The 26,549-nt window shown below is 43.7% G+C and overlaps 1 protein-coding gene across 1 annotated transcript in view; it reads left to right on the top strand.

The window, feature by feature from the left end:
• Positions 1-25,711, top strand: part of ARHGEF33 (Rho guanine nucleotide exchange factor 33) — a 77,745-nt gene extending 52,034 nt beyond the window's left edge. Inside the window, exons 10-17 of the mRNA XM_082427926.1 lie at positions 2,696-2,828; positions 4,351-4,434; positions 5,541-5,624; positions 7,206-7,354; positions 8,372-8,536; positions 11,021-11,819; positions 15,517-15,656; positions 23,148-25,711. Coding sequence (XP_082284052.1) covers positions 2,696-2,828; positions 4,351-4,434; positions 5,541-5,624; positions 7,206-7,354; positions 8,372-8,536; positions 11,021-11,819; positions 15,517-15,656; positions 23,148-23,277 — 1,684 coding nt within the window. The 3' untranslated portion in view covers positions 23,278-25,711. The remainder of the gene's footprint in view (positions 1-2,695; positions 2,829-4,350; positions 4,435-5,540; positions 5,625-7,205; positions 7,355-8,371; positions 8,537-11,020; positions 11,820-15,516; positions 15,657-23,147) is intronic.
• The last annotated feature ends 838 nt before the right edge of the window (positions 25,712-26,549 follow it).

Genomic DNA, 26,549 nt, shown 5'->3' with positions numbered 1-26,549 from the left:
AACTCAGCGAGCTGTATGCTTCGGATCACCACCAGGTGGCACATATTTTAATTATCGATGCCTCACCTTGCCGCTGAAGCTCAGGAGCTGTCTTGACTTAAGAGCTAAGTTATTAATTTGAAACTATAACTGGATTTTCATTGATTGCTTGTAGTTTATTTTTCTCGTTGCTTGAGTACTGTATTGCGGGAGTCGAAATTACTTTGAAGGCTTTAGAAAGAATAAACTACTCATGTTGCCATAATCTCACCCCTGGTAAGGAGTAGAAAATAAGTTGAGCACGTAATACTTCTGTCTTAATGAAAAACTTGCTTCTGGGAGTCAGGTCTGGCTCCGGGCAAAATAGTGAAATAGATTAAGTGTGTCTATGCTTCTTGCTTCTTTCTCCCTCTGCTCTCCACTTCCTGGCTTACCTCGTCCACACCCTTCCCTGATTTCAAATATTAACCTTATTAAATTAAAACAAATTTTTTAAAGCCTGTTTTCCATATTTGGTACAGAACCCACTGTAAACCATTGCTCTTCATGTAACTTACATGCTTCCATGATGCTTGATGGGAGCCTTAGCCTTTTCTGACCCTCATCCTGAAACCTTACTCTGTTAGCCCAGTGGACAGTCCAGGAGACATCTGGACTCCAACCAAGTTACCAGCTGTCAACTCTGCAAGTACACTGGTCACAGTGTAGCAGAAGGCAGCTTTCTAGAAAGGAAAGAAACAGAAAGGACAGGACAGGAGAGGAAAGGAAGGAAGGAGAGAAAAAGGAAAGAGATAACCCAAGACATATTATATAACCTACAGTGACAACCCATCACAAAGTCCTATCTCACCACGGTGCCCTAGCATCTCTCAGTGTCACACCAGGAACATTACCCAAAGTCACTGTCAGCCTCTGGGTGGGGAGAAATCTTTCACAAAGTCACTGTCAGCCTCTGGATGGGGAGAAATCTTTCACATCTAGATCTTTTGCTGGTGCAGTGTTTCACTCTTTCAGTTTGATCAGTTGTGCTTTCCTCCATCAGCTTTATGGTCTTCTCCCAGTCAAGACTGTCTCCCAGCCACTCCTCCAAATTCCCTTTGGTCTGGGCAGGGATTACTTAGATCTTCTGAGCCCACTGCACCAGCCTAGCACAGGCCTCTCCTCCCACGCTTACGGATCAGCTGGTCTGCGTGTGTGGAGGCACAGGGGACGGTCAGATGGGGGTGGAAGGAATCCTTGTATCTTTTCACAGGAGGCTGGGTATCCCATTCCGGCATTTGTGTGTCCTCTCTGAGCTAAGACCACGGGGGAGTCTTCTTTGCCTGGAGATGGGTTGAAAACACCTCCTTTCAAACTGGCGTCCTTCCTTCTGTTCTCAACAAAGGTCTGCTTGTTTGCGGTTGGCAAAGCACCCCAACTGTCCACTAATTTACTCTCAGTAGACCCTGGGGAAATATCCAAATAAGTTTGGCTCTCAGCAACAAGCAGGCCATCACTTTCATCTTTGTTAAACTTGTGGTCTTGGCCGCTGTCCCCTTTTGGGACAGACTGCATTCTGCCTATGGAATGTGTATCTCTGCTTTCACGTTACTATGGCTAGCCCTTGAATCCTTTGCTGCGCGAAGCCAAGGACCCTTACTTGGCAGCCTGTCCCGGGGGCCCGCCCGAGACCTGGGACATGACCATTCTCTTGCGCCCCATTTTTCTGCAACCTCTTTACAAAGGATATTAATAAATCTACTTCTTACCTAAAAGAAAAAACAAACAAAAAAACCAACCAACCAACCAACCAACAAACCCCCCCAAAAACCTTGTGGTCTTAAAAGCACAGGGTAACCTATTTTCAATTTCCCTGAGTTACCAAGCTGGAGCCGAAATCCTTGCTGTAGCCCAGTAAGACTTCACTCTTTCTGTTTCTTCCTTCCTCACTCCTACAGGCCTCTGCTCACCTCCCTTCTCCATCCAATCCCCCTTCTTCTTCCTCCTATGATTCTCTTTCTGTCTCTCCTCTCCACCCCATCCTCCTCTGACTTCTCTCTTCTTTCCTTCATTTCCTCTGAAAAAAATGAGGCACACTGAGATGGCTGGGGGGATGTGAGAGCAGGAAGGGGGCTCAGCAAAACTCCTGGGAGTAGCAGGGCAGGCCTAGTTTGTAGCCTCCCCCGGCAAGACTCCATCCTTGCCCAGATTCTTCTTAGAAACTGAAGGAAAGGGGAAAAGGAACACTTTTATGCCCTCATCCCCTGAGCTTTCAGTTGCCAGCTTTAAACAAAATTCCTCCTTACCTAAGTACAGCCTCCTACCCAGTAGCTAAGAATGACCCAGTGCCACCTTAATGTCCTCATGTGCATCATTAATTAGAATAGACAATTTGCACATCAAGTGGGAATAACTTTAAAATGTTGAAAAAGATTTCCCTTAAAATTTCCACTGTCACATAAATAAGAGTGTACCAGTTAAGCTTTAAAAAGGCCATTCGAGTGATGTGCCCTTTACTAGTTCAATACATTAGTATAGGAGCCATCAGTAAAGGGGTCTTTCTATAGTCTGAGGATATCTGCTGTGAGGTTGATGATGACAGACTTTTTTTTGAATACTAAAGGCAGACCTGTGACTCAACATATTTTGAATGGCTGGGAAAATGGGACCTACTCCATATATTCTTGTAGAGCCTTTTCTTCTCTACACCTGGTTTGTGTGTCTATTCTGTTCCAAGCCTCTTCCCTGGCTCTTTACGGTACCTTGTCCAGCAGCACCTGGATTTGCTTCATGCTCTGCAGGAAAGGGTCTTGAAGTGGCCACGCCAAGGGGTCCTTGGAGATTTATTCCTTAAGTTAACAAATGATGAGGTAAGTTTTTTTCTTAATCCTTTATAAACTTGAATTATATGCGTCTGTGTCTCCCTTGTCTGTTTCTCTTAATAGAGAATCTAGAATCAGTGAATTTCAGAGTTAGAGGAACTCCTGAGATCTAGTCTAACTTCCTCATTCTACAGATTATGAAATAAAGTTCAGAGAAATTAAAAGCCTTGGCTGAAATCACCCAGCTATCTAGATATTTGTAGATCTGTGGCGAGAACCCAAGTCTTTTAACTTCCAGATCATCACTTTCCACTGTACTATAACTGCCCCCATTGAATATGCACGTGTATGTGTGTGTATGTGTGTGTGTATTTGTGTATAAGTATATATACATGCACATATATATCCATCCATACATATAACATAAATGAGAGTTTGTATATATGTATATACTTTCACGCACAATTTCATTTCCTAGAGATTTTTTTAAATGTGATGGGTAGTTATTTGTCTGGAATGTTTTTTGTTTTCACTTCCCTGGAGAAAGGATGCTAAGGTTTGAAATCTCTATAATGTTCTTCAAAGAAAGTATGATTTAGGCCACAAGTTGCAAACTCAAATGCCTATAGGGCCAGACAAGGACATTAGTGAGTAGAAGTGAGCTGAATGTAAAACAATGTGGACTGCTGGGAAGTGAGCTTAAGTGGAGCACATATGCTTTCTACAAAGAATAGCTACTCAGTTTTATCCAATTGTTATGCAGGAAAAAAGGACTAGAGTTACCAGAACTTCTGATATTTTAAGAGAAGCTGGAAATCCAGAATTTTGTATGAAATTTTCTTATTTTAAAAATATTGTGTGGGCTAATTAAAACTGGTCTGCAAGCCAGATTTTGCCTGCAGTTAACCTCTGTATATCGATGATTCTCAGCTGTGATTAATAATACAAAATTTACAAATTATTTACTTGTATAGAGTGGATGTAATACTATCCCTCTAATATCACTTTTACTCATTTGTATTCAGTTTTCTTTCTTGAGCTGAAAATTGTTTTATCTATGGGAGTATAACTTTGAAAGGTGAGAACTGTTTTCCTGAGGGGATATTCCATAGGTGAATATGCAATTAGTGGAAAAAGTCGAGAATCCCTGGTCTAGAAACTATGAGGTGAGTTGGACAAAGTTCCTCATTTAGATGTAGATGATTGAAGCATTTCATCATTAATGAAAGTAATTAAAAAACAAAATATGCATTTTTATCATTGAACAGCTTTTAAAAATATTTTTTCAACTTACATGGCCCCTTCCCTCTGCTTTGGTTTATCATTTCACTTTCTCTCGTTAAAGCAGGGATACTGAGTTTTGTTTTCCAAATCCACAGGAATATTTTCCTTAAAACCAAAAAGATTTTTTAAGGTGAATAAAAAAAAAAATTTACTAAACACATTAAATGAATGATTAAAATAATCTCTGCAAAGTACTCCTTTTAATATGCATGACTCTGTAAACGTATTAGTTGTTATCATTCCTGTCTCCAGGTTCTTACCATGCCTTTTTCTGCTTGTTTTCAAGAATAATTTTTTGGATTATTATGTTGCTTACCTGAGGGACCTGCCAGAATGCATCTCTTTGGTTCACGTGGTTGTTCTGAAGGAGGTATGCGTGCACTGTCCTTTGGTTACACGTGTAACTATATGATGTTGCTCATCTGCCCAGAAACTACAGCACATGCGCTCTGAGCTTGCTCTCCAGGCTGGGGAATGGCTTGAACGGAGCCACTGACACTCCTCCCTGGGGTTAAAGGAGCCCACTTAAGGATCAGTGCCATTGCTTTGGTCTTTGCTGTTCCTCACTGACCTTCTGTTCCATTCCAATGGAAATACAGACAAAGTAAACAGCTATGCTAAGCAGAGATCTTCAGACTGCAGCTTGCAGCCTTGAGGGGTTTTGGGTTTTACAGGCTCAGACAATAAGAACTGAATATTAAATTCATGTTATCCTGTGTCTGTCAGTTTATAAGATTATAAAATGGCTTTAGTCATGTTGCTTTAAGTATTGCTTCTGCAATGATATATTAGGTGCTCAATAAGCACATATAAATATAAGACAATTCTAGTTATTTTAGGTCAATAGAAAAGAACCATATCAGGAGCTCTAAAGCTAAGAGTTAATCGAGTTTCACAAGAGGTGAGAGGCTCTATTAACTTTTTACTTCAACCCCTTACTGCTCCCAACCCAGTACAATACCAACCACGTGTTAGCACTCAGCAAATATTTGAGAAAGGGAAAGGAGGGGAAGGGACATGGAAAAAGTCCAGCATGTTTCCTGCTGCCAGGCCAGCTGACCAGTTTCTAATCATACTCCCTTCCCCATTCTCATGAGGCTCCCATCCACCCTTAGTGCCTATTCGTAAGCCACTGTATAGATGACTGGCTGAAGAACCTTAATGAATTTAGTCAACTCAGATATAATTTACTGAATGCCCACTGTGCTAAGATGGTGTTGGAGGGTGGGGAAGAGGAGGGAGTAGTTGGGAAACTTGGGTGGATTCTAAAGAAGTATATGACACGCTCCCTGCTAGAGAAGAGTTGTCTCCTTGAGCATGTCCCCGAACAGATCAATGCTGCATGACACTCTAGATGAAGAAAATTCTCTTCAGAGAGGAGAGTAAACCCTTCTTACTCTGGGGGAACTGTCTCTGGGGTTTGACAGCCAGAGCTGGAGGGACGCTGAAGACTGACTCCAACTTTCTTTCATTCAGGGTGACGAAGAGATTAAGTCTGACATCTATACACTGTTTTTTCACATAGTTCAGCGCATCCCTGAATATCTGATACATCTGCAGGTAGGTATGGCTGGCCAAGCCACTAAACTGATTTTCATGCTAAATAGTTGTTTTTAGCTTCCAATGAAAGACACTGTGAAGGGTCAAGGAATCATTAATATTTCTAAGAAGTGTTTAAATGATTTAGATTGTTATGATTACCCCATCTCCACCTTGTGGTATGAGCTAAAATCTCATTCTCTAAAAATTTTTGGCTCATGATGCCAAAAATGAAGTTCTATCTTCATTGACCAGCAATTCACACCTATGCTGATCCAGGATCTTTCTATGGCAGCTCCTGCCAGACCCTGGATACCTATTCAGTCCCTTCCACCTTGGTTCTACAGCCATCTAAATGCACCCCTGACTACTACTTTCTTTTGGCTTGCGTCCAAGGGTCTACAATACATTGTGCTTATGTCTTGTGTCACAGGAGAAGCATGGAGAAGCTGATGAGCTGACTTCTTCACACCATTTTCCCGCAGGGTTTGTAGCATCTTGGAGGCAGTAGAGTTCAGAAAGAGAGACTCATCAACACCCCTACCAGCCCCTCTTCTTCCCACCACCCACCTGTTCTGGTTTAATTGCTGACTGATCTTCTTAAGTAATTCAGTGAAAGCATCTCAGAAATGCTTGGGATTTGTCTCAGGTAGAAGTAGCCCAGTATTAATATTAAAAAGACTTTCAATTGTATGTGGCTTTAGATCTTAAAATCGTTCTCTCACAGTAATTATCTAATTTAATCTTTTCAACAATCCCATGAAATAGGTATCATTAGTAACATTTTTTTAGATAAGGAAATGGAGACCCAAAGAAGTAACTTGCCCAAGTTAAGACACCTGGTCAGTGAAAAAAATATAGGCCTGAAACCCAGGTCTTGCAAGCAGGTTGTAAGTAAGTAAATAAGAGCCCAGATTCTGCTGTCTGACTTGAGTTCAAATCCTGCCTCTGCTACTCATTAGATGTGTGACCCAGTGAAGATTACTTAACTTCACTGTGCCTTGATTTCCTTATTTGTTAATTGGAGTAACAATGGCATATATCTAACTGGGTTGTGGTAAAAATTAAATGAGAAAATAATGGAAAGGACTTAGTGCTTGGCAATAGGAAGCACTCAATAACTGTTAGCTTTCCCAAATCCAACCAGCATGCACATTCCACTATAGCACAGCAGGCAATGTAACAGGAGGGGCCACTAGGCCAGGCTTGATCATAAACATCCCCTCACTTCCAGCCTTGATGCCTGACCTTCTCACCATTGGTCTGACTCCTTTGGGTTATAAGGCATTGCCTATAGAAAGTAATTGTTAGAATGGCTCCATTACTTCAGAGATCTAATTAGTAGATCCTTCTAATTTTTCAGATGGAATTATGTTCAAATTCAACTCGAACAGGAGCAATAGTGACTATTATTTTCCCTTGGTGTGATGGACAAAGAGAACAGCAAGTTTGACTTTTCAGTTTGTGATTAAATTGGCCATTTGCATCATTTTGATTAAATGGCTACCAAACTCTCACAACAGATCAAGGCAAGGTATAGAAGAGACGAAACAACTTTTCATTCTAACTATGCAATGCTGCTTCCTTTTTTCCTCCATCCAGAACGTCCTGAAGTTCACAGAGCAGGAACACCCTGACTATTACCTACTTCTTGTGTGTGTTCAACGCCTGCGAGTATTTATCTCACACTACACCCTGCTGTTTCAGTGCAATGAGGATTTGCTTATTCAGAAACGGAAAAAACTCAAGAAGTAAGGTTCTGATGGTGCAGTCTAGAGGGTTGATCAAAGGTTTCTGAGAACAGGGATACAGACGGTCAATTGAGTGTCTGTCACAAGTAACCACATTGAATGCAAAGCGGCTGAAATGCAGTGATGGAGGCGGAAGAGAAGAGAGCAGGGGAGGGAAGAGAGGTGGCCAGGTTGGCTACAGGAGGGAGGTACTTACTACCTGGTGGAAATTAATTTAGAAAAATAAGCACTTTTCCTCTAACGCTTATGCAGACCTTCTATTATCTCATGTTGCCAACCACCTCAAAAATAGTTGTTTCACTAAACTTGCCAGGTTTAAAGTTGCAGTTTAAAGGCCAGAATGTGATTTCTTTCATTAATTCAAGAAATATTTACTGAGCACTTATTGTATATCAGGCACTGTTCAGCAAACTGAATATACTGCAAAGAACAAAACAGACAAAAATCTTTGCCACATAGAGCTTACTTTCTAGACCTGGGTAGCCAGTTAATAAATAAGTTAGATGGTTTAAGTGCTATGGATAAAAATAAAACAAATAAGGGAGGGGGTGGTGGTTGAAAGGATTTCACACTAAGAGGAAACAGGAAGGACTGATTAAGGAAAAGCTGGGCTTATGAGGGAACAGAAGCAACTCATAACAAAGCCTCCTAATAACCTGGAATTCTTTCAACCTCATCCCAATCCAATGAGGAAAACAGAATCATTTGTGTGTGTGCTTTACACCAGTAAAAGATACTATGTCCCAAGCCAGGGCTCCTCTAATGGATGACTTCTCCTCATACTCCCCTGACCCCCAAACTCAATTCAGCCAATTAATCAGCAGCCCTACTCCTACCCAGCATCCAGTTGCACTCTATTATGTAAGCAACCTGGTTTGTAGAGAGCCCTGGAGAGACCGAGAACTTCACAGCTGAGCTTCACCTGAGAAATAGTCTGCCTTTCTTGGTATAATGTGTGTATTCAGAGAGCTGATTTCCCATTGTAGACCCTGAGAATCATTACCTCCATTCCATCAGGTCATCCATGGCGAAGCTGTACAAAGGGCTGGCTTCCCAGTGTGCAAATGCCGGGCAAGATGCTTCTCCCACTGCAGGCCCCGAGGCTGTCCGTGACAGTGGGATCCACTCAGAAGAGATGCTGCAACCCTACTCTTCTGCTCCCAGTTCTGGCCCTGCTGTCACGTAAGCACCTGTTGCTGTGGAAAGGTTAATGACAATGCCCTCGCCTCCCAGGTGGTCTGTGTGGGGTAGCAGGCCAGCCTGTATTAGGAGTATGGCCTACAGGACTCCTTCCTCCCTCTTGCCCCATCAGGCCCATATATGGCAGGCAAGCAGCAGACCCAAAGTTTGGATCCCAGAGGACAGCACTTATGTTAAAGAGCAGGCCTAGAGGCTGGAGGTTACTCCCAACAATTTTATCACACACAACCACCCTCCACCTACAGCATGAGTCTCTCTGGGTTTGGACAATGACAGAGTGGAAGGGAGTGCTGTAAGATGCCAGGAAGGCATTTAACAACCCCTCAGAAAGGTGGGAACCCACTTAATGTCTACAAAAGATGTAGAGGAGAAAAAGGTTTCCCAGTCAGGGGTCAGAGGAAGTCTGGGCTCTGAGGATGAGAAATAGGTCTGAGGTGACACAGAAAGAAGGCTGTTTAGCCCTTCCCAATTCTCCTTGAAGCTTCTTCAGAAAGGGACTTCATGACCTCTGTTCTTCACTTATGACAGCTTCTCTGAAAGCTGTTCTGGGCAGTGGATGGATTTGACAGTCTTTTAAAGTCGCTGCACACAACCCTCTCGCACACTAAGCTGGATTCTCATTCAGCCAACTTCTTGATGATCTTTAGGGTAAGGATTAGGCTATTTACATATCTGGAACTCATTTTACCTCTGAAGGATGTCAACTTGGCCACCTTTGAAACTAGGACTTCTGGAAGAATAAGGGAAACCAAAACTCAAAATTCCAAACCCCCAATTTACCAACTATAGACAATTCTCATGAAACTAATTCCTTAGACTATAATTTCCTGCTTTGGGTTTTATTATCTTAAGGAAAATTTAGAAATCATGCAAGAAGCTACTTATCTTTTCTAAAACTACAATGAAGTGAGAGGTAGGCAGCTGAGATTACTTCAATGTTAAATCCCTACAGTTTTCAGAATGCTAATTACAGTCACGGGAAGGAGCAACTGATCAATAACACAAAATAAATCCTGTTTGCTTTCTGCCCTTATCTCTTAAAATTGAGAACATTTGTCAGTGAGAGATGGAAGTGCAAATGTGGAGGCAGAAGGGAGAAATTTTATAATCATTCTGAAAACCTATGAGACATTCACTTTTCTATAAATGGAGCCCAGGATGAGTTTCTTACTATAGAGAAAATCCTTGAAGTCCTATAAGGAGAGAACTCCTTACAGAAAAAAATACCTTTCCTGGGTGGGGAGTGGGAGACAGGAAGTGGAATTTTAGTTTGTGGATCACTTCAGCTCTTAAAACAGTGATAAAACTCTCTACTTTGAAGTGAGACAAATAGAGCCCAAAAAAGAAATCCCTAGAGATTATATCCAGACTGAAGATGGCTGTCATTGCATTCTGTGCTAGAAACATAGCCAGAAAAAAACCCAACAAGAGTCTTCCAAGTTAAAAGAGAATTCAAGTCAATATTTCATTTTACTATTTTTTTCACCTCTGTAAATGTGAGGCCTAATTTTCATCTTAAGACCACCAGAGAAAGACAGTCAGTGTTAGCATTTACATCTGCATTCTTTATGCATTTTTGTGGTAGAACTAAGTATGAATAAATAAACTAGCGCAACCAGTTTGGGTCAGTGTATCCTAGTCCACTGACATCTGTCTGGCAATTAATTCCAGCAAAACTGGCAAACCACATCCAATCTGATGGGTATTCTATCCAAGCATCCAATGTTAATTATTCTTTATCCATGATTAAACAAAAAATCCTTCCATGAAATTCGGCATATTCAGAGTGACAGCCTTTTCATTCCGGTAATGTTTTTTTTGGGTGGAAGTTTGAGACGACTTATATAGTATGCTTTATAGCCACAAGGAATTTTTAGTTTATTATGAAAATTTCAAACATAAAGTAAAATATACAGTAAACCCCACACACCAACATTCAGATTCAACGGTTATCAAGATTGTACTCCACTTACTTCATCTGGGAATTAATTCTTAAGCATTAAGATCCACGAGTTGAACAAAAGTTGTTTCCATGATTTTACATGACTCTGCTAGGGCAAGAAAGGGAGAGAAGAGAGAAAAGACGTGCCTTGGGGCCTTGACAAGCGGTGGGAAGGGTCGGAGATTGCACATGGGGGATGACGAGCATCCTTGGCCTACCAGCCACCTCTGCGCAGTGCCTCTGGGCTCAGACGGGTACTTCCGGCATCCCCTTCACGGATGGTCATTTTCACTCTCCCACTTGGGGGACCAGGGCTCGTGGGGACTCCTTAATCTGAGAAGCCTGTGGCGCTTGGTAGGTAACACACGTAGGCGGCTGGGAGGGACGGAGAGGAGGGAGTCGGCAGTTTGCACCTAAGCGGTATCCGGCAGGCAGTGCGTCGGTCCCGGCCTTGCGCTGCTCGGTGAGAGGCGTGCACTAACAAACCGTAAGCACACTTGTTTTGTACTCTTTCCCCTTTAAAGACATTTGATGCCCCCACTGAAGAAAAGCCAACAACAGCAAAGCTTGATGGAGAGCATGCAGCCCGGGAAGCCCAGTGACTGGGAGATAGAAAGCAGAAAGCACGAGAGGCCTGAGAGCCTCCTGGCGCCGGGGCAGTTCTGTGCCGCCGAGCAGGACGTGAAGGCGCTCGCTGGGCCCCTGCAGGCCATCCCGGAGATGGACTTCGAGCCCTCTCCGGCCGAGCAGCTGGGCAACGTGGAGCGCTCCCTGCGCGCCCCGGCCGAGCTCCTGACCGACGCCCGCGGCTACGTGCCCGCGGCCTACGACGAGTTCGAGTACGGCGGCGAGATCTTCGCGCTGCCCGCGCCCTACGACGAGGAGCCCTTCCAGGCGCCGGCCCTCTTCGAGAACTGCTCGCCTGCCTCTTCCGAGTCCAGCCTGGACATCTGCTTCCTGCGGCCCGTCAGCTTCGCCGTGGAGGCCGAGCGGCCCGAGCACCCGCTGCAACCCCTGCCCAAGAGCGCCACGTCTCCGGCGGGCAGCAGCAGCGCCTACAAGCTGGAGGCGGCGGCGCACGCGCACGGCAAGGCTAAGCCGCTGAGCCGCTCGCTCAAAGAGTTCCCGCGCGCGCCGCCCCCCGAGGGCGTGGCCCCGCGCCTCTACAGCACGCGCAGCAGCAGCGGCGGCCGCGCGCCGCTCAAGGCCGAGCGCGCTGCGCAGCCGCATGGCTCGGCCGCCTCCGCCCGCGGCACGCCCAGAACCTTCTTTCCCCAACAGAGGTCCCAAAGCGAAAAGCAGACCTATTTGGAAGTAAGGAGGGTAAAGTAAAACCAACCCCAAACCCACAGCGCTGGCAGCCCCGGGCCTAGATCTCCAGGGTGCAGCCTGGGCTCACCTAGCGTGGAGGGGAAGCAGGCTGGCCAGGCGGGGGCCGCAGAGGCCGGGCTGGGCGAGGATGTTGAGGGAGAGCCCGGGTTAAAGACTTGACCATCAGTGGCCCTCGGAGGAGAGCGTTAGCGCCCATCCTGCAGTGCCAGGACACAGGAGCATGCCTTACCTATATATGTAGGACGACCGAAAGACTAGGACTCCTAGTCGACCTGCTTAAAACGCCTCCCCCCACCCCAAGTGAAAGAGTTAGAGGTGTTGTCTGCCTTGCTGCTTAGGCTGTGGCACCTCCCAGCTGCACTTCACTTGCAGGGCACTGCACTCAAGTCCCAGGCCTGTCTGTTTCTTCCTTTGCCTGTTAGGCGCACCCCTTGTTTACACGTTCAAAATATCGAGCCCTGTGTGCCAGCCTACTGTACTCCCCGACCTGCACCCTTGTTTGTAGCTAGGGAGGAGGCAAGTTGCCCTCTCGCACTGAGGACTCCCTGCAAAATTGACTACAAGATTCATTTCCGCTTGCTTTCCTTTTGCCTGGAAAAGCGTGTCACCTTACTTGGCAGACTGCAGTGGGACAAGGACAACACAAAATAGTCAAGGAAGCGTTGACTCACAAACACCTTCTTTGGCCTCTGTATCGATGTTTGGTATTTTGATGTCTAACCTTGGTGTCTGCAAGCCTTGGGAGATTTAAAGAGGTGTTTAAATACACATCCATGAAAGGACTAATAGCTCCTGAGCAAATAGTTTCTCTGCACGTGATTGGAACAAAGGCAATTTCTGATTAAACGGAGTAACAGTGTGGCTTTGACCTGTGCCCCCATCCTTCCTGTTAAACATTTTAGAAGTGGTGGTTAGGGTTTACAGGGCAACTCTGTATTGATTGATACATCTTGAAAATGACAGTCCAGGACTGCCTTTACCTGCACGACGTATCCCTTGCATCCAGCACTAGGGATCCTTTGCCTAGGTGAGAAAGGGTTTCTCCCAGGAATGAGGGCCCTGCATTCCACCTGTTTTCTATTTCCAAGTGAGTGGGAAGAGATCGAAGATCATTGACTCCTTTCATTCATTCATTTTTCAGCAAACACTGAGCACCTGCCTTGCACCAGGCTCTGTGTCAAGTGCTCAGGGTTCAGAAATAAATGGCATCCAGTCTCTGCCTTCCAAGGCCACTGGCTTAGCCCAGGAAGGAGACGCATATACACAGAATTATAATAAACGGTGGAAGCACATGGGAGGGTATTTAAACCCTCCTAAGGTGATGATGGTCAGAAGTCTCCTAGATAGTTTGAACGTCTGAATTCAATTTTAAAAGCTGCTTAAAAGTTGGCTAAGTGAAGAGAGGGGTAGGGAAAGATGAAAAAAGGCTCATGGGCCTTTTACAAAAACGGCAGGGTGAGTTTTAACTTGTAAATATTGTCCCAGGTGGGAGTGGTGGACATTAGGCCAGAGGAACATGAAGAGCCTTGGAGCTTGCCGCCCACCTGGACTCCAGAAATCAAAGTCTGTGTCTGCTTCCTGAGAGGGCAGAAATGCCTTAGTGTGCCCAGCTAAGGTTGCTGAGTTTCCCCAGGATTCTCAGATTTCCTTCTGCCTCTGATTTTCAACTCTGAACTTTATAAAATTCTGTTAGGTAAAATTTCTGAGACAAATCAAAGTTAGGTGTGTGTCAAAGTTTAAAAGTTCATTAACAAGGGAAGGAGAAAGGAAATAATAGTGCCAGTTCAAAGTGACTTGGGATGGGCAGAGATATACATACAAAACCTTATAACTAGTATAGTCTAAGCTGCAGAGAATGCTTTTATTTCATATGTTCATAAAAATGTCTTTTTTTCCCTAGTTGATGTGTAAAAAATTGGAAGCTCAACAATTGCTAGACAAAAACCATTAATCAGAGCGAGATGGGGTTTTAGTTGCAAAAGATTAACCCTTCAAATCCCCATCTTTAAAGATACCAGCTCTTTCCTGCTGAGATGTGCAAAGTTCCTAGGGTTCCAACTCCTCAAATATACTCTGTGTATCTTCCACCCCTGCCCTCAGAGCCAACCAAACCCTAGTCTTTAGTGTTCTGTCTCTAAGAGTCAAGAAAGAAGACACTATGCTTTAGTGGAAAGAGCACCTGTCTGGGTGTCAGGAGATCCCGGTTCTGGTCCTGACTCTGCTGCCAGATAGCTGTGTGCTTTTGGACAATTCATTTGGCTTCTCTGTGCCTCCAGTTTCCTCATCTGTGAAGTAAGACAATCTATACCTACCTCACAGGGTTGTTGTGAGGATAAGGCCAAATAAGATAAAGTTTGTGAATACGCTTCGTAAAGTATGGAATGCTATACAAATGCAAGATATTATCAAGATCATGATTCCACAGAAAGATTTTCCTAAAACTATTAATAGATTTAGTCCTAAAAAGTCCCTAAAAGCCCACTTCTCAAAATATGGTCCTTGGGCTAGTAGTAAATGTATTACTTGGGAGCTTGTTATAAATGCAGGATTTGGGCTCCACCCATGACCAACTGAATCAGAATCTGCATTTTAGCAAGATTCCCAGGTGATTCATATAAACATTAAGTGCAGGTGGGCTGGCACATACCTTAAACTGCTGGTTTTCAAAATCTAAGTGTGCAAAAAGATTATCTAGGCCTAACTTCAGAGAATCTGGTTCAGATAGTCTGGCTTGGGGCTCAGGAGTCTACATGTAAATAAAGGCCCCAGTTGATCCTGTAGCCCCAGGACCACGCTTTCAGAAACACTACACTAAGCCATTAAGGTGTTGATCTCCGTGGTTTAGTTATGAATCTTCATAGAATCTCAGAGACTCTCTAGATCTGCTACTACAACCCTGAGTTAAGGTCTCAAAGTCAAACCCATATGTTTCCTGAAAAAAATTCATCCCCACTCTTTGCTCTCTATCAGCAAGCATTCACCCATCCAATTCATGAACGTTTCAGGGTGGTTTTTGCTTTGACTTCCTGGCTTCTCTTTTTGGTTCAAAATTAAATAGCTATTTTAGGTCGCTTTTTAAAAAGAAAGTAGAGAGTTCACAAAAGATAGAGCCTTGTTTTTAAATTTATTTTAACTTTACACTGTAAATAGCATGGATTAAGAATTGTAAAAGGCATGCGTGCAGGTTGGAAATATGAGTTGACATTTATTTCTAAACAGATCTGACCTCTCAAAAACTCCTTCCATCATTAATGTCTAAAATGGAGAATTAGGAACACGAGTTTAAATTAGTATTAAAATCAAGAAACTTTTTTATTTTGTAGAAAGAGAAACATAGCCAGGGATATGAGGGGACTACTGTTGGTTTTCCAGCAAGACAATATTGTTGCCAGAATAAGAAGTTAATCTTCCTTTATTTCCTGATCTTTAATTACTGTTATATCATAACCCTACTCTAGACTATTTGCCTTGATATGTAGAAAATACTTCTACACTCAGCAGAAAATTATCCTCTTTTCAACTGCTGGTTTCTTAATTAGCCTAGGTTTGCTTTGGTTGGAATAGGGTGCCCGCCATTAGCCTTTTGGAGTGGGAGAGGAAAGTGACAAGTTAAAAAAAATGTCCCATAGTCAGGATCAATATTAACTTTGGAAAAGAGTAAAAACACACCCCTCTTTTGTGTTTTCAGGAGATGCATTTAGAAGACGCCACGAGATTCTGTCCAAAGGAAGAAAGAGAAAGTGAACAAACGTCTTTCAGCGATCAAAACCCCAGGCAAGACCAGAAAGGGGGCTTTCGCAGCTCCTTCCGCAAGCTCTTTAAAAAGAAGTGAGTAGCCCTTAGACAAGACAGCATTGTAACTCATTTCCCTGTGGGCTAAGTCTTGAGGTTTTAACAGTAATAAGTATCAAGTAGCCTGGTTTCACCCAACTGCTTCAAGCTCAGTGCCTGCACCCAGTAGCCACGATTCCTGCCAGGTGAAGATGTTTCTCATTGTGATCTCGTAGAGTAAAAGCAAACTCAGCTCTGTCCTCTGCTGCTTCTGTCTTTTAGCCCTACTTCCTTGTTCCCAAAGTCATGTGTCCTGAGAGGAGTGAGCAGAGGAGGTCCCCTAGGAAACGCCCTGTGGCCGGGAGGAGTGGGATCCACTATTGGAGCTGGCTGTAATGGGTGCGCCAGCAGGATCTCCCCACCTGTGGAAAGTTTTCTAAGGCATCACAGCGCTTCTGCCCGTAGGGACCTATAGTCATCCTGGTTGCTAATGCATATTTTTGGGGACTTCTGCCAGTGTTTGCCCTAGCAGAAATGATTGAATGGATTTGGCTTGGGTCCTAGTTAAAAAATCACTTTAATGGAGTTTCCATACTCCATAGGAGGCAAAAACAAGGCCTCTCCCTCCTGTGGTCCTTCTAAGATTCTCAGTCCTTGCTGTGTGGAATCACCCACCTGTCATTTCGGTCAGCACTTATTAGCACTGTCTCGCAGACTGGGAGACCATGGCCAAACCCCAGCATGAAATGTAAGAAGCAAGAGCTGAGCGTTAGCATTTGACGGTGGGGGGGTCTCCAGTCCAGCCATCGCCTGCCTGGAAGACGGCTCTCTCTCTCTCTCCACTGGTCCTCAGGCCTGTTCCCTCTCCCTTAGAGAGATTTGCCTGCTACTTAGTTTCTCTTGGAAGAGGAGGTTCTTGAAGTGAGTTTTAAACAGGAAATCTTCCCATTTTAGTGGACGGAAGAGTTAAAGACACTATCGCTGACTTTGCAGAGCTGCTGATTGATAAGTGACGAAGCACAGGGAAATCACTTTCTCCTGATTTAGATAATGGTCTTGATGTTAGAATTGGGGGCAGGCCTGGAGTGAGGACTTTTTTCGATGGTTTGTCTAATTCCTCTCTGATAGGGAGGGTAGTACTGAGATTAGTAGGTCTCCGATTGTTGGGCCCACCTGTTGTGACTGGAAGAAGAAGGAAAGGGGGAGAAACTACCGCAGTGAGACAGCCCCACTCCATGAGTCCCCTTTCAGTTTTGCTAAAGTAGCCCCGTGCGTGCATGACTATTGCTAGATCCGCTTTATTCAGGGGGTAATGAGCTGAGAATTGTTCCTCTCGCTCTAGCATCATAGATATAGATCTTTCCTGACCCAGTACCTATTGTCAAGTTTTGTTTTTTTTTTAATATTTATTTATTTTGGCTGCTCTGGGTCTTTAGTCGCGGCGTGCACGTGGGATCTGGTTCCCTGACCAGGGATCGAACCTGGGCCCCCTGCATTGGGAGGGAGATCCCCCTACTGACAGGTTTGACAGGTTGGAGAGAACTGGAGGCAGACAGCTCTCCAGCCTGACCCTGGGATTTAGGCTTCTGAAATCTTCTGAGGGCTCCAAACTCCTAAGGACACTGCTTGAGCCTATCTTTTTATTTTATTTTATTTTATTTTATCTATTTATTTATTTATTTTTGGCTGCATTGGGTCTTTGTTGCTGCCCACAGGCTTTCTCTAGTTGTGGTGGGTGGGGGCTCTTCTTGGTTGTGGTGCGCGGGCTTCTCATTGCGGTGGTTTCTCTTGTTGCGGAGCACGGGCTCTAGGTGCATGGGCTTCAGTAGTTATGGCGCACGGGCTCAGTAGTCGTGGCTCGCGGGCTCTAGAGCGCAGGCTCAGTAGTTGTGGCGCACGGGCTTAGTTGCTCCGCGGCATGTGGGATCTTCCCGGACCAGAGATCGAACCCGTGTTCCCTGCATTGGCAGGCGGATTCTTAACCACTGTGCCACCAGGGAAGCCCCGAGCCTATCTTTTTATTTTTACTTATTTTTATTTTTAAACCACAGTACTTCCCAGGAAAACAGCCACTTTTTGCCCAGTGCCATTTATAGTGACTGGGTGCTGTCTGTTAGAAAGCAATGAGTAATGGATCCACCACGGCTCCTTTACAAATTCCCGTTTTTCAGAGATGTAAGAAAACACTCTGCCAGTTACCTGAGGCAGAGGGAGTGGGCTTTTCCTCTCTGTATCCAGGGGGCAGAACCAGGAGCAATGGGTAAGAGGAAGAACTTTCTAAAAATGCAGCTGCCTGGAACTGGAGCTGGCCGCCTCATGAGGGAGTGGGTTCTCTTAAGGAGAAGCTAGATGACCTTGGTCAGGGATGCTGTGAAAGGGATTGCCACACTGGGTGGGAGATCATTGCCACTTGAGTGCTTTCTAGTCCTGAGATTTGCTTTATCTGTAGTTTGACTTTGTTGTAGATCAGTCTGGGTGATCACATCTTTTTAACACCTGAAACAAGAAATTAATGTGGCCTGGGACCTCTAATTTTAAAGACTCACCATGTAGAAAACCAGATTTTGTCTTTCTATAGCCTCCCACAGCCCTTGGTTCAGTGCTGAGCACTTGCTGTGGACTCTCCAAATTTTCATGTTGGTTCATTGCTTTCAGCCCTCTTGCAGCTTTTTGGGATCCTTTTTAGAGGGCCAGATGGATCCCCTTAGTCCTCTCATCCTTTTTCATAGATGAGTCCCTCCTGCGTCAATCCACTTGCTGCCACCAATCCTGGTACTGCCTTTGTATTTCAAATTTGAAGTGTTATACGGATGGAAGCAAAGGTGGCGCCACGCAGATGGCTGCTCCCTCTGGCAGGCTTTCCTGGCTTTTTACATCTTGTGTAGAACTGTGAGCACCATCCTGTGATGCTTGCTTATCGCCTCGTGTCCAGGGTGCTGCGGTGGGCACTCTGGGGACTTGGCATGGGATAAAGAAGCAGCTCTAGTAGCTTTTCCTGAGTATTTTCATCCAAGAACCATGGAAAGTTTGTTCCACTATGCTGAAGTAGAGACGAAGGGCAGGGAGGCCCCAGTGTAGCACAGAAAGGTGAGTGGCTCTTAACTCAGATGAGAACACTCGATTCTTCTCATTAATGGAACATCCTTTATTATATGCATGTGCCATGCGAGATGCTTGTCTCGGAATTGTGAGTGGCTTGGCTGGTCCCAGCTGTTAGTAGGAACTTGCACCCTGAAGCCAGGCATGCGGACAGGTACAGGGAGGAACCAGAGAGAAGGAGAATCAGCCCATTCTCCTCCCATGTGTCGGGAGGTCAGGCTGGCAGCAAGCTCTGGGACTTCAAGACGTGGTTCATCCCGGGTACTGGAGTCATGTCAGAGGCTGGCCTCAGAGGTCCAAAACGGACCAGCGCCAGAAAAAGCCACGTGTGTCACATCAGGGGCTCGCTGCCTGCCTCTCCCACGGCCCTCTGGAGGCTCACTCCCGTCTGCGCTGACACACGTTTTGTATCCATAGGGGCTTGTTTGGCTGGTGGCCCCACCCACCCAGAATGCTGCTTCGGGACGAAGCTAGGCATGGAGCCAGATGCAACAGAAAACCTGAGAAAGGGTTCTCTTCCCTCTGAGGCTGGGAGGGCCGAATGCTCCTACCCACAAGGATTCAAAAGGGAGAGTCAAGCTGACATCATAAAACAAAAAAAATCCTGAAAAATGCCCAAGATATTTGGGGAAAAGGATGACGCTCTGATTGTTTCTATCTATCTCGGGCACATTTGTCCTGGGTAGATGCCAGGTCATGTGCCCCTGAGAGCTGCCCAGAATTGGTCAGAATAAAGACTGCATATCTTAAAGTTGGAAAATGTTAAATGATTAAAAAAATTTTCAGTGAGGATTCCTAGAAGCCAGGAACAGACCTAACGTGATAGACTGGTGCTGGACTGAACCCTTGTCCCCCTGCCTTTGAGCAGGACGGTAGGCAGACTATCCCATTCTGCAGGGATCTATCTGGAGGCTTTCAAAAACCTAAATCTAGACTGTCCTGAAGTCTGAGACAGATGCTACTTCATCTTTATATATAAATCTTGCACTTAGGCTAATAAGTAGTCTTGGTTGGGGGTGTGCATGGGGGAAAAAGGGTTACGTAAAACAGCTTAGGGGCAGGGAATGTAGATGCTTTCTCTTTTTATCCTCAACTCTGGGGGGAGTGGAAGACAAAGAATATGGCTTCCAAATGATTAATTCTGTTTCCTCACCCATTTCTTCCTCTTTAGCACTTTGTAACTCACATGCCTCAGAGTGTCTCCTTCCCAGTCAGCACCCTCCCTCTACCAGTCGCATCAGGATCTGTTATTTTCTTAACCACACACTGCAGAGAGAGCACTTCTGCAGGGCCCCATATGATTGAGTGTCAGTGAATCCACTTCTTTTGTGTCCTATCAGCTGTCTTTGCATTAACTCAGCCTTGGCTGTGGAACAGACCATGTAATAGAAAGAAGGACTACTAAAGAATCAATTGATAACTTTACCCTCACCTTCTTCTCTACCTCCTTAGAGCCTATCTCAAGTTCTTCCTCTATCCTTACCCACATTGGGGTTCTCTCTCATTTCCCATTTCACTTCCTTATACAACTTGAAAACTGAAGGAGATGGCTGAAGGGATAACATTTACTTAAACCTGATTACAGATGTTACTCAGTAGGTCATTTGAAATCAGTCACTAAGTTGAGGATCTTCAGTGTTCTAGGTACTGTCATTAGGAGCTTACGATCCAAATGTAAGAGTAACCTAGCTACAAGGTTTAGTACCTAGAACATAGTAACCTCTCTACAAATATACATTAAATGAACGTTCATTTGTCACCCTGTTGATTACCTGGGCCAACTGATTTGGCCGACAGGATGGGTGTTCCCTTGCTCCCTTACTTCTCCATCTGCATGTTCCTAAAGCTTTCAAGGCAGAGTCTTTCCATCAGAAAACCAACCCTTCTTAAGTCAGAGGGTCCTGCAGCACTAATTCCAGCCCTCCTCCCTTCCCCCACTCCAAACAAACAAACTTTAAGGCTTACCGTAGGAAATTGCTGCTTGTATGACCCACCCAACTTGTGATTTTTCTTCATCTCTGTCAGTTGAGTGGGAGGAAAGTTAGCGACAGGTCCGTTCTTTTCCCGTCAAATATTTGGATGGCTGTGTCGGAATGTACTAGTAGCCATCCTACCCTTACCCAGCAAGCGTTTGCCTGCCTGGCCCTTTATGTGTTCCCAGGTCTGCCCTGCAGTAAGCCAAAATGGCCCCAGGAACTCAAAAGCCATTTCCGTTTTATCGAGGAAGGGGCTAAAAGCAAATACACTAGCTCTTTCTCCTAGATTGTGCAGCTTACGTCTCAGTCATTTAGGTAAGCATTACTCGAGAGCCACACCTTTGGAGGAATCCATGAGTTGAGGTGGCCATATTTCATTAGAAAGAAATCAGTTAAAAATATCTTTAAAAGGATAAAAATGAGCTTTTAGTCATAGCTACAGTAGAATGCTGGATTTTGAAAATGATTAACAAGTTAGCCATTAGTTAATTGTTAGTTAATATCAAGAACTGCGGAGCCATTCACACACCTGCAGACATAGAGAAGGTGGTTTGTGAGAAGAGCAGTTAAAAAAAAAAACTAAGCTGAGTTTGTGGACTTTGAAAACTAGACAGGGCGATTTTGGCATTTGTTTCAGAAATGGGAACGCAACTGGTGAAGATTTCTGTGGTCCTTGGGGCTGGTGGTGACATCAAAGCTTTCCCATTTCCAGGTAAACATGAAACAGTTGCATGTTGGAACCATCAAAGTATGACATGTTGGGTTTTGGAGAGATCAGACGTAGCTAAGAGGGGAAATGGAAGGTAAAGATTTTAAGTTTTGACCAATGACTTTCTGATGAGAAACTGTCATGTGGGAAAACAATTGAGAAGAAACACCAGCCAGATTCAAATCTTGCTTCCTACTTCCTGCCCCCCAAACCTTAGGCGTTCTTAGTCTTCTGGATAACAGAAGATATGGGGAAAGAATGACATGGTCAAAAATCTATCTTCCTAACATTTTGGGTGCAGTGTGCTAACCAGGGAAGATCTGAACTGGAGGTAGCTGGGAGTTCTGAGAGAAGGCCTGGAGCTTCAGGGTGGGACCTGTGGAGGTGGTCTCAAGGGAGAGTTCCAAGGGGGCTTCTGGGCTGAAAAGGAAGAGGACTTTCACCCCACCCAGCTGTCATCTTATTGAATGAATACCCAGATGTGCTCGGGTTGGATAGAGAATATGCACTGGGATACAGCGGAAAAGTGCTCCTTACTGACCAGACGTAGAAAGTGTGTTAGGCAGCTAGGGTTTCATCTGTGATACCAAATATCAGGGCAAAAAGTAAAAAAAATCTAATCAGTCATCAGGCTTCCAGACATCAGGGTTTTAGCCTTTGTGTGGATCCAACTTCTTTCCTTGAATAATGTAAAGGAGTTTGAACTCTGCCCAATTAATTCAGTAAATGATAGTCGTAGTTAACTTATCTAATAGCAACAATGAGGACACTCAAAGCGTATCAATGATAGTGAAAGAACTTATCTTTCTTTTGTGGATAGTGGAAGCATGCCTGACTCTGCCTTGGCATATGGAGAACTTGCTCAGTTGTGCAGGAGCTTTGGACAAAGAACTTCATGTCTAATGTCACTGTCATACACCTTGCATGAGGTCTTTTGATATTGGTTCTTAAGTCACTGGGCTAGTTTTACTCATTTTAGCTCAGAGTTTAAGCTAGCCAAAGGGCCCCAGCCTAGTTTATCAGAGGTTATTTCCAGAAAGCCTCCTCCCTCTAGGGACTTCTGACATGAACAAACTGGAGAAGGTGCAGAGCTGGAATGGATTACCCAACTGGCTTAACCAAGAGAAAGGAAGAATACACCCTCGACTGGGGACTCAATTGGACTGTTTTGAGTTGTTGCCTCTTGATTGGGCTTGGTCTCCTATGTGGTGGTTGACATAATAGAATCTCCCTAATCTGATTACTGTACTAATTTCTGCATTCTACCAAATGTAGCATATATGTGTGGTTGGCTTCAATAAATTTTTCATTTTAAAATGAAAACAAGCAAAAGCAAGAGTTTGTAATGTAATGCCCAAATTAAGTAAAGGCCCTTGATAACCTTGGTTGAGAACAATGAATTCCATCCCTTAAAATTTAAGGGCCTTGCTAATTTGTGGAGTAGTTACTTCATCGAATCAAAATAGGATTTATTGAATTTTCTAAGCCTTTATTCCCCTTTTACAATGTTATTACACAATTTCTTACACTGACATACACAATTGTCACAACTGTCCCCATAAAGCATTAGAAAGGTAAATTCTTTATGTTCACTGCAAATCTTAGTTACACATGTCCTGAGTCATGAAATTCAGGGGAAGTAAAAATTATTCCAGATCTAGGAGGCAACTGTTTTACAATTGCAAAACAATTTGGATAGATAAAATATTTGAAAACAATTAAAACCAAATCAACCTGTACTTTATCTGTGTGCTGAGATTTTAGGTCCAGTGGATCAGAATACAGGGAAAAAACTAATGAGAATCCCTCAATGGATCCTTCACCCACCAAACAAGATTTCTTCAGAAACCGACTTGCTCTTGCAAATGACCTTGACCAAGGAACAGCTGTGTAAAACATATTTAAAGTTGTATTGTCAAGTGGTAAGATGAGGATAAAAAGCTTGTATATATCTGTGTAGGAATATATATATATATATTGATGTATAAATCCCTGAGGAAAACTAATATAAATACTTACATATGAAACTAAATCAACATACAAGACATTGAAAAGATGAAGATTAGTCTGTGGTTGAGAGCTTGCTTTTTGAACAACACCTGGGGAAAGGGAAGTGAAGACTTTTCACAGCATTACAGAAAAACACAATAAATTTGGAGGAAAATAAACATTTGTAAGAACAGAAACTTCCACCTTGAGGTCATTCCCCAGTATAATATTGAGCATGTTCATATTTAACATGGATGTGAATTTTATGCTTCCTAGGCATTTAGCGTATTAATTCATCCCAGTGTTCTCAGACTAATATACACTATGTTAGGGGCCAGTTGTCTTGCCATATGTCTTTCAAAATCCCCAAGGCAAATACCTAACATCCCTTAAGGCAAAGGATCAGTTAATAGAATTGTATTTTACATGTTGCAAATATGAGTTGTGGAAAATTTGTGCTTAAACCATGACACAGAAGGTTCAAAGCTTAAAGACATATTGATCTCCAAACAGGAAGAGAACCTTAAGAGTAGTATTCCTTTTGTTCTATGGTTATGAAAATCAGGGCAGTGAACAGTGATTTCTCTAGAAACTGGGAGGCCAAAGAAACATTTTCCCTCATGTGCGTTGTGCTGCAGATGGGAACGAATCCAGAGTCTGTGTTTTACTGAGTACTGAGGATTCAAAGATCCACCAGTGATCCTGAGTGTCACACACACTCATGACCGCGTGGACTGGGAAAAAGCACTGATTTTGTCACCAGCATCAGTACTTCAATGGCTTATACACAGTGGTTGCTACAAACACCAAGTCAGAATGAAAAGTTAGCGCTAGCGTTACCTTATTCTGTTTTCCAGAAGTAAGTTGTAAAGAAAGGTCTTTCTTACAGTGCAGGCGGAGAAATCATTGCAATGAGGCTTGCCTGGCTATGGGGTAATAAAATATACTCTCTTTCCACGTGGGTATGCCCAAGATGGCCCACATCCTTGACACGCCCCAAGCATCAGAATCATAATAGAAAAAAATTAGGTTGAAACAATCTGTCTCTATTTCTCGGCAGTTCTGTATAATTAGGGGCATAGGTTACTATTCATTCAGAATCTTGGTACTCCAGCTGACTTCTCCAGAGGCTGTTCCTCTAGTGACTACTGTTTGATAAAATAGGGGGAGTTTCACTTGTGTTACAAGTTTTCTTCTCCTTGTCTGACGACTAATTAGGAACCCATCTATTAGCATTTGGAACAGTAGGAGTCTGGAACAGTTACAGGATCACTGCCAACTTTTTGGAGTTTCCAATAATATTTGAAGCCAAGCTTTTCATTTTTCTGAAATTAATGAACTCCTTTGAAATTAGATTTCTCTCTATTATCAGGCCAAAGATGTTTTGGGGGGCAGTGCTTAAAAGCATAGTGTGAAATTGACTGGACATGAAAAGTGAAACAGGAGACATAACCTCTTAAATAAAATGTAAAAAATCAAATTTCTTTCCCCTTCATATTGTTTATCATAAAAATGATCAATTACTGGGAAGGTTTCAAAAATATCACATACATCCCAAAGTTTCATTCTGATAACACCCTTTGAAAAATCTTGATGCTACATCTGTAGCACAACTCAGTTTAGTAATATTTTAGGAAGGTAGCCTATGAAACTAGTAATAATTAATGCTGCTACTCTCTGGGTCTCTATCATCTGATATCTGGATTTTTTTCTGGTAGCTTTCTAACTGCCCCCACCAATCCCACACATCTCTTAACATGTGAATATTCCCAAATATTGCTTTGTGTGAAACTCTTTGACTGTTCTTATTTGTCTGTAGTCAAATTCCAAACTCCTTGACTTGACAGTGAAGGCTCGCTCTCTCCAGTGCAGCTCCAGGTTTTCTCTCTGGCTACCAGCTCCCTCTCTGCAGTCCTACTGAACTACTGTACCTCAGCTAAGCGGGGCTGCTATTGTTTCCTGGCAAGCCATGCGCCTCGCTCAGGCTCACTCTTGCTTCACGTCTTTACTCTGGCCTCCTTCCTCTCTGCTAATGTTCAAGACCCAGTTTAAGCCTCCTCATCTTTCTGTGGCCTCTAGTGGTGTAACTTGTCTATCTTTTGATCTATGTGTCTTGTCTTCCCAACAACAATGTAAGTCTCTGCAAGGGCAGGAGCTGTACCGTATCTTTTGAAATTCTTTCCACCTCTAGAATTCTAGGTGCTTAGTAAGCAGTTGATGCCAACGTTAATGTTGGTGCTCTAAAAGATAGAGGTCACAGAAATTAATTTCTACTCATAATTTGCCTAAGAGTTTCAGGGTTGTCACTTTACTCTCCTGCCTTTCATTTTTTTTTTTTTTTAAGAAAACTGTCAATCGCAAAGGAAATAAAATACAGTTGTCTTCAAAAGCAGGTAAAGGCATCACTGCCACTGTCATAGCATCTAGCATTAGAAAACATCTCTCCATTAAAAAGAAAAAAGTTTGCTACTCTTTTCTGTGCTGTACTGACCCATTTCATAATCTTTCTAGGTAGTACTGTAAATTGACAGAGGAGATAGGATATTTAATGATACTGATTAATGATATTTAATGTAATGTTGCACTAGGGATGAAGTCAGGGTGGGAAAGAGCTTGGCAATTGATAAAATCTGTTGCCTCCAGTCCTCCAGAGAAGGAGAGCACAGATAGCTCCTGGAAGTGTTTGAGTGAATAAGCAGAAAGAAGCATTCCACCAAAAGATTAAGTGGCTATTTCTGCACAGGCTGGCAGTGGCCACAGGTCCCTTCTGTGTTCTTGCGGGGTCTGTATGGAACCCCAAGCAAGGATTGTCCTGCTTTTCTGATGCCAGAACTGGGACCTTGGAGAGCTGGGGATTTACGGACCAACACTCCGGGGTTCCATGTGGTGGGGTATTTCATCATATGACAAATAGTTGGCTTGAAATTACAAAGCCTCTTTCTTGCTCAGGGAAAACCCTTTGAATGGTGTTTCTATAGCACTTCGTGTCTGTCATATTCTCTCACCTCCTTCAAGTCTGTACTAATATACTATCTTCCCTATGAGGGCACTTGTAAAAATGCAGATTCCTGAGTACTATTTCAGTCTCACTCTACTGGAATATTTCAGAGTGGGGCCCATGAATCTGCATTTTAAATGCGCTCAGGTGATTCTTCGGCCCACTGAAATTTTAGAGCC

This window comes from Balaenoptera physalus (genome assembly GCF_965194825.1).
Source record: "Balaenoptera physalus genome assembly, chromosome: 15".
Taxonomy (NCBI): domain Eukaryota; kingdom Metazoa; phylum Chordata; class Mammalia; order Artiodactyla; family Balaenopteridae; genus Balaenoptera; species Balaenoptera physalus.
This window is presented reverse-complemented; position numbering and strand designations above follow the sequence as displayed.